Raw genomic sequence first — 16,839 nt, 5'->3', positions numbered from 1 at the left:
TCTCTCTCTCTCTCTCTCTCTCTCTCTATATATATATATATATATATATGTATATATATGTGTGTATGTCAACTTTCTCTTTCCAACTTGCCCAGTGGTGCTATACAATACACTACACCTTTCAGAAAAGAGGCAAGCTAGCTGTGTGTTACTCGAAAACCGCATCAACATGCATGTGATATTATTATTATGGATAAATTATATTGACATTCCTTATACTTTATGTTTATTATAGTTCATCTCTCATATTTGAGAAATTATATTGATCTCTCTGTTAATTTAATTTTATATATGATGATCATTACGGTGAGGGAGAAACTGTTATAAAATTTTAAATCTCATGAGGCAATCTATAATGAAACTTTAAACTTCAGGAAGAGGGATGTAATTTTCAAAAGGTGAAGAGAGACTGTAATAAACATAAATCTCAAAGGATGTCAATATAATTTACCCTATTATTATTGAGAAAAATCTTACTTGTCAAAAGTTTAAAATATTTACGTTATATTTGGTTGAGAGATTTAGAATTTAAAAAAAAAATTAAATAAAATATATTTCACAAACTTTTTTTCTTTTTTTTTTCAAAATCTTACTCAAATCTTTCGATCAAAGACAACATTAATGGTATGTTTAGTTGGAGGATTTGGAGAGGGATTTGGAAAGGGAAAGGGAAAAGGTGTGTGAAACTATGTGAAATTTAGGCAAGTTTTATTTATATTTCACCTACCTTTTTCATTTCCCTTTCCAAATATCTTCTCAAATCCCTCAACTAAACACAACACAAAGGGAAAATTAACTTGGCAAACTCTTTTATCTCTACAAAAGTTGCTTCCACAAACGTTAAAAGAAAGAAACATTGTGTGGGATAAAGAAAGGAGCAAAATTTAAACAGCTCATAAACAAGTCAATTTCCGAGTATAATGTTATCATGGGTTGAAAATTCTATAATGAGAACACAATACATGGGAGGTGCTAATAGTAAACCTTGCATACGAGTGGTCCAGTTAGCTTTAACAATCAAATCTATGTTTGGTACAAGGCACTAATTTGTCTCATTCTCTACACTATTGCTTTCCAAAAACACCGAAGACTAGGGATGTTAAAAAAATTTTAAAAATTGATCAAACTAATTGAACATAATTAAACCGTCGTATGTGGTCTATTTTTTTATTTTTTTTTATAAGAATTGATCTGTGTAAATTTTTAATTTAATTTTCGATTCAGTATTAGTTTAAGCACATTCCGAACTAAATTAAAACCGACTACTTTAACATATATTGTATTTATAATATACATAATTTAATAATATAATGACATTAATAAATATAATAAATTACTAATCTCAATTAATTAACCTTATCATCCTTATAACCTAAGTTAGTATATCCTGATTATATATAATCTTAACTAACTCATTTTTCTTGAAGTCTTAAAATTTATTATTAATTTTTGTTTAAGTTTTTGTTAATCTAAAAATTATAAAATATTTATTAAATGAATAAATATGATATATTAGAAATGATTGACAAATGAATAATTCAATATTTTTAAATAAATGAGCGATTATATTTAAAAATGACTTAAATTTAAAATATACTAAACTAATTAAACCATATCAAACCAAACCGTTTCAATTGGTACGGTTTGATAAAAAAAACAATTTATATTTATATCGACACTCAAAATAATAAAACCAATATCATTAATTCAATGAAACATTTTACCTAAATACCAATCATAGCAAACCCATACATCCTACCAAAGAGACTTATTAGGCCAATAAAGACTTCGAAAAAAACAACAAAAAAAAGGATTAAAAGCAAGTCAAGACTCAAGCACCATAGTTGTTATATATATAACAATTAACCTCATTTTTGTTTTAAAACATGTTTTCACACTCAACTCTCCTCAATTCAAATAATCTAAAACAAAAGACAAATAAATTGCAATCATCAAATCCTCATCCATAATAAGGGCAAGCTAGCAGCATCCAAGTTTATAGCCAAAAATTAAGTGCATAGAAATTATATATACAACCATCCAAAATGTTCATGAAAAGTGCAACAAAAAATAAAAATAAAAAATCAGTAGCGATCAAAAGATGGACGCCCTCCTCTCCTAGGGCGGTCATAAGGACCTGACCTATCACGGTAGCTTCTTCCCTCGTGACGTGATGGTCCTCCACCTCCATACCTGTCTCCACTCCCTCTTGGGCCTCCATCCCTATTATCATAGCTTCGGTCTTTCCCATACCCATTTTGAGGGTAACGGTCCGAAGCCCCATACCTATCCCCTGCAAAGCGTTCACTCAGTGGATACCTGCATTCAAGCAACAGTTATAAGTGAGGATTACAATTAAGAATAGCAGGACCTTTTAACCCAACACTCCAAACCAATATGAAACCATTGTTTGAAATCAAATGTTTAATCATTCCTTTGAGAAAGTCAGAATATAAGCAAAAGTTGGAACGTAGCAAACAAATGCTAACAGATTTGGGCCAAAAGGATTTGCAGTCCCTGGCCTTAACAGTTGACCATATCGCCAAAAGGATACATGTTCCATATGTAAAACCTACAAAGCACGGACACGAACATCCGATGCGACCCAGATACAATACGAAAATACCAACATACCAATTTTTAAAAAATGCAAGACATGACAAGTGGAGGACACGCTTAAAATATATAATTTTATATATTTATTATATGTTATATATATTAATATATCATTCAAAGATAATAAAAAAAATGCAAAATGACACTAATTCTAATAAATTTTTATAATTTTTGCTTTGTTATTGTATCTTAAGTTACTTTATTCAAAATTGTAATTAGTTTCACCTGTGTTTAATTAATAAACACGTGTGTTCTCCAAGTGTTCAAAGAGTATTTTGGTCTTTAAAAAAAAAATTAAAATGACACATTTTGAAAAGTGTCAGACAAGTGTCGTAAAAGTGTCCAAATAGTGTCAGTATCCGGCACGGACACGACACGAATACATTAAGAGCATCTCCAATACTCTCTTTTTGTCATTCTTAGAAGTATCCATACTTCTTAGTATAAAACACTAAGAGCATCTCCAATACTCTCTTTTTGTCATCAAATTTGAGAGAAATTTTAGTTAAAAGTTTGATATAATATAAAGCACTCCAATCTTTAGTTTACTCTATTTTAACAATTTTTTCCGGGTAAAAATGCAGGTGTTGCAAATTTGGTGGTTTGGTGAAAAAATAGCCTCCCTTGATTTGATACATACTTGATGAAATAATTGGAGCACAATTTTAGTAATTTTTTTTATCAAATTTTATTTTTGATAAAAGATTGAAGATGATCTAACATCCCCCACTCAATGAGATGAAAATACTTTTTATCTAACAATACCTGTCATCAACATGGCGATCGCGGCTCCCATATCTGTCTCTGCTCTCATAATGATCCCTATCCCCATAGCGCCCTCCATCATATCTGTCATCAATGTATCGACCACGATCTCCTCCAAATCGATCCCCACGACCTCCAAGCCCACCAAGTCTAGAATGAGAAGAGAATTGACCACCGCCTCGGCCACCACCAGCTGAAGGGCAATCACGGGCCCAGTGACCTGGGCGTCCACACTTGAAGCAGTCATCTTGACCTACAGACCTATCTCCACCCCCATAGCTGCCCCTGCCACCAGATGAGTAACCTCCACCGTAGCCATGGTCTAGATCCTCACCCCCCATTCTGGGTTGGGCCTTGTTCACTGAGATGGCACGATCGCCTAACTCCCTACCATGCATTTCCCTGATTGCATCTTCCATTCCCCGGCGGTCTGCAAATGTCAAAAACCCAAATCCACGAGGACGGCCAGTATCTCTTTCCACCATAATCTACATGAACACCACATTTGATAAACTGCTACCAGAAGATGATTTGAATACAAATAAATGAATTAACATTTACAAAAGTGAGATTACTGACAATTGACACATTTATGTTTAATGAATGATGAGCACTTGATGCTTAAAAATGTAAAAACACATGCCCTGTTTCAATCCAGTTTGAGATTGTTAGAAGCATTTAAGGACATAATTACACCTTGCAAGCAAAAACATTTGGTGGTAGAACATAACAATAACGAGAAACAAATCACTTGAGAAACAATCCAACGAGAAACTAACACCAGATCAGACCACACCACTAGATTGATACTGCTAGCTCATTTTTTAGGATGACTGTCATCATCAACCATTTCCTTTGGATAATTTGATCCCCATGCCTTCACCTCCACCATTGATGACGGCCATCTCTCTCATGCACATGCCAATGAGTCAATGACCATGAGGTCCCCAATCCAACACCACCTCTGCCTATGGAAACCAATCTCCATAACCGGTAACACATCGACCAAATCTACTACTGCAAAATCTGACCTCCCTCCGGCACTCGTTCTCACTCTCTCAAGTGCACAATGACACCAACAACTGCAATCCATCATTGTCTCCCACCCTAAACTCCGCAACCTGCGGACACATCCACCATCAGCACAATTCTGGGAAAATCTGATCTCTCTCTCTCTCTCATGCTGCACACACAAGCCAATAACCCACCACTACCTCTCCCACCTATGGCGGCCAACGCAACCTCTATAGAGTGTGCTTATCCACCAAAATCACCTTCAATCCACTACTAGGACCAGCACGGCCCCTAAGCAAAACCACTACAGCCGCCATACATCCCTCCCATCTATCCTCAATTTTTTTAATTTATATATTTATTTGGACACGTTTCCAATAAATGTGATACTAGATGGGATAAGATGGGTATATGAAAGTAGATACATGACCAGCTAAAAAACAGACATTAACATGTGACATGACACGTCGACACTGGAATTTCAAAAACTGCAAGACACGACACATGGAGGACAAATTCAAAATTTATATTTATACATATTAGTTATATGACATGTATAAGAATAAATAATTCTTATATCTTATATATGTGTATTTAATTCAAAAATGATAATTTTTAAAGTTTAGAGATGAATAAATATAAATTTACATAATTTTTCTGTTATTATTGATTATTTTATTCATAATGTGTTTCCCGCGTGTTTGAAGTATGCCCAAGTCCAGAAATTTTAAAAATAGGACATTTTTTAGACATATGTCTAACAAGTGTTAGGAAGTGTAGAGTCTTCTTTGAACTGCGTGTTTCTTAGGTGGCTAGAAAAATGAAGGGGCAATTCGCGTGCATTTTTTTCTTTTAGATAGATGCATGTATTTTTAAGGTAGCTTATCTATTGTCATGAGCACTTTCTAGTTTTGTGTTACCAGAAAACACTAATACCCTAGCGAATTACGTATTGGTACATACGTTTTGAAAAAGTTACACTTTCATTCCAAAACAATAAATTTAGTGATCCGAAAAAGTTACACTTTCATTCCAAAACAATAAATTTAGTGATCCGAAGCGATCTCAAAAAAAAATTTTCAATATATTTCCTTAAATGTTACCTCAGGAGAGAGAGAGAGAGAGAGAGAAGAAAAAAAAATCAAATATAATAAACTAAAATCTAAGGTGAGTTAAGTTTTGACAAGACAAAAATATCACAATCGGTAATAATGCTCATAGAAATGTTTTAATACATGAAAAAAAACTAATAAATAAATAAATAAATAAAAATTAAATTTTATTGGACGTCTAATAGTTAAAAGAAAATTACTCTAGAAGTATTTTAAATTCTTAAGTATAATATATACAAGTCTAACCCTATCGTATCAGATTTTAAAGTACGTGGTGTCCCACGTTCCTATTCCATGTACTGGAATGATCCACATCCAGGTAACATATTTCTGGTTGGCCTTTCAATGTGGCCACATGATGTATGCTTTGAGATTTTTGGAATTATTTCAACAAACTTTTTAAAAAAAAAAATAAAATAAAATAAAAAATTAAATAAAAAAGTTTCAGCAAGATGGATTAGTTATCACTATGCTATCATATGTGCCTAAACTTGGTTGAGATAAGTTTCAGCAGATTATTGTTGTAAGGATTTTAGTTTTTGCATACATCATGTATTGCAGATATTAAGCTGCAGGGGTGAAGTGCCCCAAAGGGCCTTACCTTGGGCCGGTTCCTTGTCATTAATAAAATGTATATATATAGGTTGCGCCTTGCCCCCTTTTGGTGCCCTTAATGAAAACTTATTTACTCCCCCCAAAAAAAATCCCCAGTCTATTCCCAAATTCCTAATTTTGGACTTGTACTCCAATAAGAATTAGGAATATTTTACATAATACTTTAATTCTGTAGAGAAATCAATTTGGAGAACTTTCAAATAGCTTTATGAACTTTTGAAGGGTTATATACATCACGAATCCTAGGGAGCAAGCCTAAGGGATTATAAATTAGCTTCCTACAACACTTTCTTCTTCTTTCTTCAAACCTTCTATTTCGATCCAATTCTTTGATAATTCAATCAAAAGCCTACTTCTACAGACATAATCCTTTCTCTACTCTATAAGCTAAAAAAGCCATTACCCAAAATATTACCTAAACAGGTCACTGTTCAAGATTCGACAATTCCTTTCATAAATAATTCTAACAACCTATCACCCTCCATACCAAGCTTGTTCTAACCCTTATCATGCACAACTCCCAATACCTTTATTCACCATTAAAAATAAAAAATTATTAAAATTAAAACTCAATTGCAAAATATCAAAAATGATCATCATAAGCTTAGTAGTTTAAAGCTTGCAAAGAGAACCTAACTTAGACAAACATGTCATACCCGTACCAGGTACTTACCAATCATTTCATGAAATTTCTAAGGGGGCACAATAATTAAGATTTTGTAGTTAAATAAATAATCAAATTATGATTAAGTAAAAACAAGTATAGCATTCTAACTTTCGCGTTTAATCTAAATAAAGATCCTAAAGGCATAATACTTACGAAAAAAGAACCTAAAAAGCATAATGCTTTGAGAAAGCTTTATGTATAAGAATTTGTGGGACAGCATGTGGATAAGAATTCTTACTCAAAATGGTAGAATCAACAGAACTGCACAATCCAAGGCCGGTCGCAAATATCGGATGAAACCAAACTCATATGTATCTAATCTCTCTGAAAGCAACTATAAGATGCCACGTGATCCGAATTTCAAGTGATTACACTCTAATTACTTTACTTGTCCTTGCCAACAATCCATTTAACCTCAATCACAGACTTGCTAGTAAAACATACTGTCGACAATAGGAGGTAGAACCCATCCTACAATTGAGTACCAATGCTGACAAAGGAAGAAATAACACATAGAGACATCTGGCTAGACGACAACTCCATGACAGAATCTTTCCTTGCAAATATAAAGCTTATAATTATCACACTAACAATTAGGACATACATATGTAACATTCTCTAATCTCCATCATCATATATATTCATTCAAATACTATACCCAAACATTTCAACATGTTTCTGCTGCCTGTCTCCTCTGGCACCTCATCAAAACGGTTGAGACCATAAGAATCAGCTAGAAACCTACTAATGAAATGATGACTTTGTCCATATCGTCACTTGAATATACAGAACTGAATCAAGACAAACTTCCAAAAAATGAACTTCTACTCGTAAGCACCTTCACAGAACATATCTACATCCACTTCCATATAAATTAATAAGGCGAAAGCAAAATTCAAATTTTAACGCACAAAGAACTGAATCTTAGTACACACGTCACCAGATGATCATAAGCATTTCAGGTGACCACACCTCTGAGAAAAACACTCTCAAAAGACAGAATAAGTGTGAAGAAAAAGTATAACTAGGCTCAGTTGCAAGCATCCAGAATCCAGATTAAAACAGATAGAGTGCTCTACGGGGCCAAAGCAAAATCATTCCCCTGCAAACTTCCATTCTTTAAGTTCTTATCTCAATCCAACCACTGTCGGCACCAACTTGCAACTACTAAAAAGTGACATGAACTTAGGAGTAGCAGAGAGTGTACTGACTTTTTCTGCGCCATTAAAATGCAACTTTGTTAAACCTTAGTGGTAATAGAAATTCCAATGATTCAAATATTTCATAGCCAGCCCCAGGGCTCCTCAGGCACAAGCCAAGATGATTATGTAGCTTAAAAATTCCCAGATATGGAGACATGCAACGAAACAGTTGCCACACCAGCTTTGATGCAACTGCAACTTGTACAAGTGTTCTAAAATAACTTTTGACAGGCATCTTGTTAAACAGGACAGAGGATTCACGCCATTTGTACTGATATCTAAAAGCAGCAACAACATATAACCAGTCATATTTTCCAGCAACATCAAGAAGTGCTATCTTAGTTCTACAAAATTGTTAGGGATCTGGAAAAATAGTTAGTTCAAAAGAAAAATCTCCCAGACAGTAATGAAAATCAGGAACCTCAGTAATCAAGGGAAAAAATGGTTGAAAACAAATTGCCAAAAATAACAAAATGCTTTCATGCACCCAAAAGAAAACACTTGCATCTTCAAGCAGTTAGTGTCTGAGATTTCTCCAGACCATGGGACCAATGCGAACAGTGTCTCTTCTGAAATCAAAAATCAAAAAGCAACTGGATGTTTCTTGAATTCTTTTTCGACCGATGGCTAAGGAAAGACACACATAGGTACTTGTTATTTAACACAGTGTGGAACTGGTTAAATCAACAAGACAGACAATGTAGCAGACTTGAAGAAGATCCCATGAACATGTTACAGCATAGGACACCTTCATAGCACTAAATAAACCCTTCAGATTCTGTGAGAAAAGAAAATATGTCATGGTCTACCACTACAGATCCACATCCATGAAGCAACCAATCACAGACACTGTCAAGAATTCTTTTTTGCAGTAACCATAGAGAATCTCCACCACTGGGTTTGTCTTGCAATTGAAAAATATTGTGTATTCAAACTTGTTTCTTCAAATGATTGATGGTGCCATGTATCCAGATCAAGTACGAATCAATTGAAACTCTTCAATTCCTCGATCATATAATCCAGACTAAAAAATTGTAAATGAAAAACAATGGACTTTAACAATAAAAAAGAAAATCTCGTTAAAGATTGCTACATCATGTGACTTGTCGATTATTGAAACTTCCCAATACTGGACCCATCTAAAATGCATGATCAAGATTCTCTCGAGGATCTCAAAACACGGCTCTTTTTAGATATGGACCCTTTTAAACAAGCAGCATATTTGATTAACCATGCATTCACTACTGCCTTCAAATACCAAGCTACACATTCAGAGATATTTCTTTATGTGAATACTTCTAGGGATGAGAATCTCCACACAACCAACTGACATAATTTAAGCACACAAATGATATAGAGCTTCAGCAACTCAATGCAATCCAACTGTACCAAAACTTCCTCACTAATTCCATCTAAAGGCATCTTAAAGATCACAATCAGCATCACAGGAAAGATCACAAACAAAAAACAGAAAACAAAAATAGAATCAATACGTGATGAGGAAAAGAAGAGATAAGATTGAAGAAATACAACAGAGAACCTACAATAATATCATTATAATATGGAAAACACATCCAAACTATAAAATGGTCAAAAACATTTGCCAATAACCCAACAATATAGGCACTTCATCAGCATAAATCAATGACAGAACAAATTTTACCAAGCAGTTCATCTTCCCCTTTTATAAAAGGGGTAATAAGTGACACTGTCATAAGAAAACTGATACCTGAGCATTAGTTAAAACAGTAAACAATGTGTCATGTCTATTCAAATATTTCTTATTGTCTATCGATTCCTAACAAAAAGGAACAATTTTAGTAGAAAGCCCGTCTTTCTTCTTTCTTTCTTTCTTTCTTTCTTTTTTTTTCTTTTTTTTTTTTCTTTTTTTTTTAAATGAAATTGTTTTTGTGTTATTTCATATTGTACAATTCTTTTCTTTGTGGGATATCTTCAAAGGCAAAAGGGGTACGCAAAATTTGTACCAGTTACTACTTGAGGCTTACAATTTCTATCCGAAATGTTATATTTAAAAGACTATGAGAATGGAGGAAACTATAAGTAACAATCTCAAATTAGAATACATGTCTGCTTTGCAAAATAAATATAGACAACTATTCAAGGATTGTGCATGGAAATAACAAACCAAACATCACACAAATCACTTGAGCATTGGATGAATGCATCAAAGGTGGTTAAAATTAAAGGACGTGGGGGAGGGGTAATGACCTCAAGTAGACCTTGGTGGCTTAGTGTGAATTTGAGCCATCAACAACTATGATCAAAATAATGTTTAGTTGGCATCATGTTTTATAACCACTTAAAATCTACAAATCACCATGAAATGAAACCCTTTCCAAATCCACATAAACAAAGAAAAGAAAATACAGGCATACTTGAAAAGATAACAAAAACAAAATAACTAGGAAATTAAAATGAATAGTATAGCCCCCACTCAACGGAACCCGATACTTCTCAGTTTCTCAAACACCAATAACAACAATAAGCACACAGATTCACCAAAATTTCAGTTTATCCTTATTTACCTTCTCTTCTTTCTGAGCAACCAAACAGAAAAAGAAAAGAAAAACGGAGAAGAAGCCGAACCTGAGAATCAATAATTTTGCCGAAACGACTGAAAGCGTCTTCAAGCTGACGCTCACTGACGTCCCAAGCCAACCCTCCAACGAATATACGGTTCTCTAGTTCCTTTCCTGCCATATCTATCTTTTCTTTTTACACAAGTACAAACAAAATCCTGTACAGAAAAATTACCCAAAAAAAAAAAGGTGTCACGGAAATTGGAAATTGAAAACCCTAGAATTCAATCATTGGAAACAATCGCAACACAAACAAACCAAGACAAAGCAAAACCCTAGAAAGATCAGTTTTTGGTGGGGGGAGAGAATTAGAGTGTAGAGAGAAGATTGCTTACAGTGAGTCGGTGGTTGTAGTTGTAGGGTTAGGTTGGTGCTCGTTGGGTTGCTGTGGTCTCTAAGAAAGTAAGAACAGTAGGGGAGAGAGTGAATGCGGGATATGAGGTTACGGGCTAAAAATAGTAAACCCTAGACCCAACTTAACCTTCTTATGGGGTGTTTGGAAAGTGAAAATTTTTTTTAACTAAAATTTATTAGAGTAAATTATAAATATATTTTTTGAGGTTGGATTAAAGAGTGGTATTATTAGCACTTTATAAATTATTTTAGACTTTTCATTTAGGATTCTCACTTATAAATTTTGAAATCTTTAAAGCTTTTTTCTCCCCTCAAATAATATCAAAATTATCCTTAAACATTTCATTCATTGTACAACCCTACATCCCCAAAAGAATCTTCCTTCCAAAAAAACCCTAGCAAAACTCATTAAAAAGAAGAAGAGTCCAAAACCTACGAAAAAGAATATTGTCTCTGCCGATTTAACCAACTACCCATATGATATTTTTCATTGTTCTCAAATCCAAACTCTTGATTTTAGCCACAACAATCTTTTAGGAGATGTTCCAATACAAACTTGTCTATGGTTGTCACCAACCTTACATATCTTAACCTATCATACAATCATTTTTCAGAGATTAAAATCTTCGATTCTCAGTTCTTAAAACGGTTCAATTCTTTGAGTTTTCTTCATTCTGGACTCATTTCATATCACAAAAAGTTCAAAATCAATGTTCGATTACCGATTCCTGAACAAATAAACAATGTTCATGTCTGTATTCCGGAATTTCGATTATATGTTCGGGAGTTCAGTCTTGAAAAAATGACGAATATATTTTATTATTTTTGTCTTTTTTTTTACAAAAAATTTACCTTTACAAGGCCAATCTCCTCTGAGTTAAGAACAACATCAAAGTTATGAACCTCCTCTAAGATTTTATTGTTGTACTCCTGTCATCTTATGGAGTTGTGGTTGTCAAAAAAAAATTTCACTCATTGTCATAGTCGGAAAAGTGTAGGTAATCAAATGGTTGTCATCGTTACTGCTGAAATATTGCTGCAAAAGGGTTTTCAAGGTTTTGAGGGTGGGTAGATTGTGAATGTGAGATTTGGGAAAGATGGATGGTGAGGGAGACGGGTGCTCTCATAAACCCTAATTCATGATGTAGTGGGTGTGTAGGTTTAATTGTGAGATGGGGTGTTCCAAAATTAATGATATCCTTTGTAGTAATTTTATTTGAGGTTATTATTGTAATTAAAAAAAGCTAAAAATTGGAGGGTCCAAAATAATTTATGGGGTGCTAATAGCAGCACTCTTGATTAAAATATGAATCACCTCTTGTGGTTCTGAAAATTATATTTCACCCCAGAGATTTTTAATTTCATAACAAATCATTCATTTTATTAATAAATTATGAAGTCAATTAACAATTTTTAATGATATTAGAAATATATTTGAATTAATAATTTAAGTAATTTTATTATTATATACGAGAACAATTATGAATTTAATTTTTTTAATTAATTCTGATAAATAAAATTTTTTGAAAAGAGGATATTTGTAATTTTTCAATTCACAAGGGGGCAATCTATATTTCAAGCAAATCTCAAGGGTTGTATTTGTAATTTACCATATTTATTAAAAATAAAATAAAATAGATTAAAATAATTAATGAGATAAAATATCACATTAAATATATCATCATTTTACTCTCTTTTTTCTCTCACAAATATCATATTAAACTACCAAAAAAAAAAATCTAACTCTCTTCTCAAATATAAATATTTTAGCATACAAAAATAATCAAAAACTAAAATAATCAACTTTCCAAATGAGGCCTATGTTTTGAAAGTTTGCTTATTAGAGCATGTCCAATCCTTTCCCACATTTTTTTATCAAATTTAAATTTAATGAAACACGTCTACTTTTTCTATTCTAATCATGACATTAAACCCATATCAAATAAAAGGGAAGTGTAACACCCCCAAATCATTTAGTGTAAAACATTAAGTAAAATATGATTAAACTCAAAAGATCCTCTTTCTCATTGAATTAAGATTTCCTTTCACAGTTCCGTGTTAAACAAATCAAATACATTTTTCATATGGCATGGTTCACCAAGTCAGAGAATACAAGCAAGATGCCTTAACGACTTACAACAATTCAAGGCATAACCTTGTTACAACAACAATAGACTCATGGTCCGAAACAAACAAGCTCAGAGCTTTCACATTAAACATCCATGAGCCTCGGTACTCCAATCAACACAAAAGAGTGTACTCCTTTTCACAGAGGTAGTGGCACATCACCAATTCCTAAAAATGTTATATAAGAATGAGTTATGTGCTTAGTATAGATACATTTAACAGAATATTTAATTATTTAAACATCCACATGGAATTATCATAATCCAAAACACAATTTAAAGTTTATGTTCAAAATTAAAGAGGACAAGAAAACAATTTCCTTTTTTGTTCCACTTGAAAACCTTTCTCAACACCAAGGTAGCAAATATGTCATGAATCTCTCGTAGGAGCCCCATATTACATATACATAGATTTATAACCAAAACTATCCACACATTTGCGACTATTAATACAACGGGTGGTGGGCACTCAAAATCATCCATTTTTTCACTTTTGTTGACTATTATACGGTAGGACGATTGGACACTAAAAAATATTTTCCTACATTCAACCGATAATTAGCTCAAGATAGGGCATTTGGCACCTAAACTCCCCGTGCGGGTATCAACACAACACATCATTCTCAAAAACCTACCTAAACTCATGCACTATTTACCTCCCAATTTTTATCATTTTCCAAGTAACTAAGCTTTCATAATTACATGAGATATATAGTAAAATATATAATACATGGGTTAGCAATTCCCACATCCACGAATCCCAATACAACATACATTAATAATATACTCCAAAATCTAATTATCCACTTTTATGTGTTTAACACCCATTAAATTTCAAGCTTTGAAAGTTAATTCCATACGAACATCATTTTTCATCAAAATCAAAACTAGGGTTTTAATAAATTTGGGGCTTTTACTCCCTCTTCATATAGATGATAGTTCTCCACATCAACATTAATAATCCATAAGAGTTTATTTGAAATCTTGATAAAAATTTAGGTAAAATTCCTTTTGTCAAACATAAAACTCAATTTCTTACTTAATCATCGGAATAAAGTATTATGATCACAACAATACCATATAATCATCCTCAAATAAAGAGATACTAGGTTAAAAGCAACCTTACCTCAAGAAAAGACCCGAACTTGCCGCTAGAGGTTTAGGCTGTGACCGGCCAGTGATCTTAGATTACCTCTAGCCTTAAAGACAAAATTGATAATTAATAATAATAATAACGGTGTGACAACCCTACTCTGTGTTATGTTAATTAATCTTAATTATGCTTATAATTATGAGTTTGATATGATTTTGAGTGCTAATTATATGATTATGGGTGTTCATGAATTTATATCTGTTCATCGTAAGAAAATCTATTTAATTTTCTGCTATAAAAATTAAATTGAAGGTCGTGGAGGCGAAAGAAACCAAAATTGGTCATATTATTGTAATTAGCATAATTTTTAGAGCCTATGGTGAAATTTAATTGAAAACTGATTCGGATCAAAATAATTAGATTAAATTGATTAAGTTAAGTGCAATTGATTAACTCTAAGCAAATATGATTAGTCAAAGTAATCACCACTATATATATAGTGCAAGTGCCTAGGCTTATAACTTTGGGAGCTCTTAACCTTGCAAAATCTGAGAAAGGCCTATATAGAGAGAGAGAGTAAGAGTGATTCTAAGGGAGAAGAGGTTTAAATTTGAGGACTGGAGCTTAAAGCTTGGAGAATTGAAGAATTAGGCTCAAGAACTAACTCGATTTGGAAGAGTTAAAAACTCTAGGTGAGTAATTGAACTCAAATTTATGTGTTTAAGTTCATAACTATGTGAATTCAAGAAGTATATGTTGATAAATATGAGAATTGAGCTAAATGTGTTGAATTTAAGATCAACTTGGGCATGCATGCATGAATTTGTTGTGATTTCTCATGTTTGAGCATAAATCATAAAGATTATGTTGAATTGAGAGTTGTTTGACACATGCATCGATGAATTGTCATGTTTTGAAGCCCAATTTTCAGTCTTAAGCTTGTATATGCAAGATTTGAAACATGGATTTTACATACATGGTTTCAACCTCATGGTTTAAGCTTGATTTCGGAAATTTAATCCATAATTTGAGTAATTGGTCTCAAATTATCTATGTTCTCATGTCATATGATGGTTTTCCATAATTTTGGACCGAAAATATGAGTTTTGAACATTTAAAGATGTGTTTTGAGCTTCAAACAGAGTTTTGGAAAACTTAGAATTCAACTTGTTCGCTCGAGCGAGGAAAGTGTCGCTCGAGTGTGAAAATCGAGCTCCTAGAAGTTTTACAAAATCTTACAGATCGCTCAAGTGACCAAAGTGGCGCTCGAGCGAGGACCCTTTTTACTTAGTCTTCCGCTTGAGCGACCTTCGAGCGGGAAATTCGCGCAACCAGTACTTTTGCAGACCGCTAGAGCGACGGAAGTTACGCTCAAGCGACCACCCTTATTTTTGAATCCCTGCTCAAGCGAAAGAAGCTACGCTCAAGTGGAGGGCCCTCTTTCAGAAATTTTGAAAAGACGTTTCATGTTTCGTTTTTCATTCTTTTTCACTTCTAAGCACTCTTAGGCATGCATTGAGTACACTAAATGAATTAAAGAGCATAGAAGAAGCCTAAGAACATTAAGCAAATTAAAGAACGGAATAAATTGTATTATGACCCAATGTGTTATGAATTATGTAGGGTCAAGCACAAAGACGAATCAAGTACCGGAACACAGTGAGTAATATCTTAGTAAAGATATTTTTATGTATGCATTGTTTTCTAAATGTTACCTACGTGGTAAATTTCTGACTCTATGAATTTGTACTATAAATGAGTATCCTATTCGTTTGATTCGTAATAAAGTATGTGAAGTGATTGATATATGAGCATGAAATGAGCCTAAGGCCGTTTGGCATGTTTGACAACGACACAGATTGGGCCTAAGGCCATTTGGTATATTTGATGAGGACACGAATTGAGCCCGGGGCCATTTGGAATGCTTAACAAGATAGACTAAAGGTCATTTTATATATAAATTAGACCAAAGGTCGTTTCAAATAAAGAATTGATTGGACCAAAGGCCGTTTTGTAATATGATATGGAGGACTAGTGGTCCTTGGCACATGGATCCATTAGACCTAAAGTCAGTCTATGAATGAGTATTGGACCCGAGGTCATTTTGTATAGATGGACCCAAGGTCATTTTGTTTTATATATGAGTTGGACCTGAGGTCGTTTTAAATATGGATGTGATGTATTGGCCCTGAAGTCATTTTGCTTTGTTATGATTATAAATCTGATGTAAATGAGAATAGTGGTTCAAATGTTTACATTATAAGTATGACTCATTTACGAATGAAACTCATTCATTAACCTCTTTACTCTAATATTATTCACTAGGCATTAGCTCACTCTTTATTTATATGTATGTAGGCGAGTACCGGGACATCCAACTCCAGCCCCAGTAAGCATTGAGAAACCAAGTTTTGTGAGGACAACCAAGGTCACCTCATGTAGAGGCCTTACTTTTGTTTTTGTTCTCTTATGGTCAGGTATGACCAACGTTGTGTATAACCTTGGAACTTGGTGCTGAAACTGCAAAATGATCCTGGATATATGTGGTACATACATAACGTAAATATTGCACGGTGTGAGTTATTTCATGTATATGAGAAATTTTTTTATTAAACCACGTATGCATAGCTCGTTGGACAATTCTTATATGTGATGCTTCCGCCGTTTGGCCCCCT

At 33.4% G+C, this 16,839-nt stretch overlaps 1 protein-coding gene across 2 annotated transcripts; it reads right to left on the bottom strand.

Annotated features, from left to right (window-relative positions):
- Window positions 1–1,939: 1,939 nt before the first annotated feature.
- LOC114319871 (glycine-rich RNA-binding protein RZ1C) lies at window positions 1,940–11,056 on the bottom strand. Of its 2 annotated transcripts, XM_028266932.2 has the most exons (5): window positions 10,927–11,056; window positions 10,599–10,749; window positions 9,288–9,413; window positions 3,382–3,869; window positions 1,940–2,319 (listed from the first exon to the last, which is right to left on the bottom strand). In XM_028266932.2, the coding sequence occupies exons 2-5, from the start codon at window positions 10,710–10,712 to the stop codon at window positions 2,085–2,087; spliced, it is 963 nt and encodes a 320-aa protein (XP_028122733.2). In that variant the 5' UTR covers window positions 10,713–10,749; window positions 10,927–11,056; the 3' UTR covers window positions 1,940–2,084. The 2 variants fall into 2 exon arrangements, with proteins under 2 accessions (XP_028122733.2, XP_028122734.2); XM_028266933.2 differs by lacking the exon at window positions 9,288–9,413.
- Window positions 11,057–16,839: the final 5,783 nt, after the last annotated feature.

This window comes from Camellia sinensis, chromosome 8 (assembly GCF_055761805.1).
Source record: "Camellia sinensis isolate YWXY chromosome 8, ASM5576180v1, whole genome shotgun sequence".
Taxonomy (NCBI): Eukaryota; Viridiplantae; Streptophyta; class Magnoliopsida; order Ericales; family Theaceae; genus Camellia; species Camellia sinensis.
Note: the sequence above shows the minus strand (reverse complement) of the source record. Positions and strands in the feature narration are given on the sequence as shown.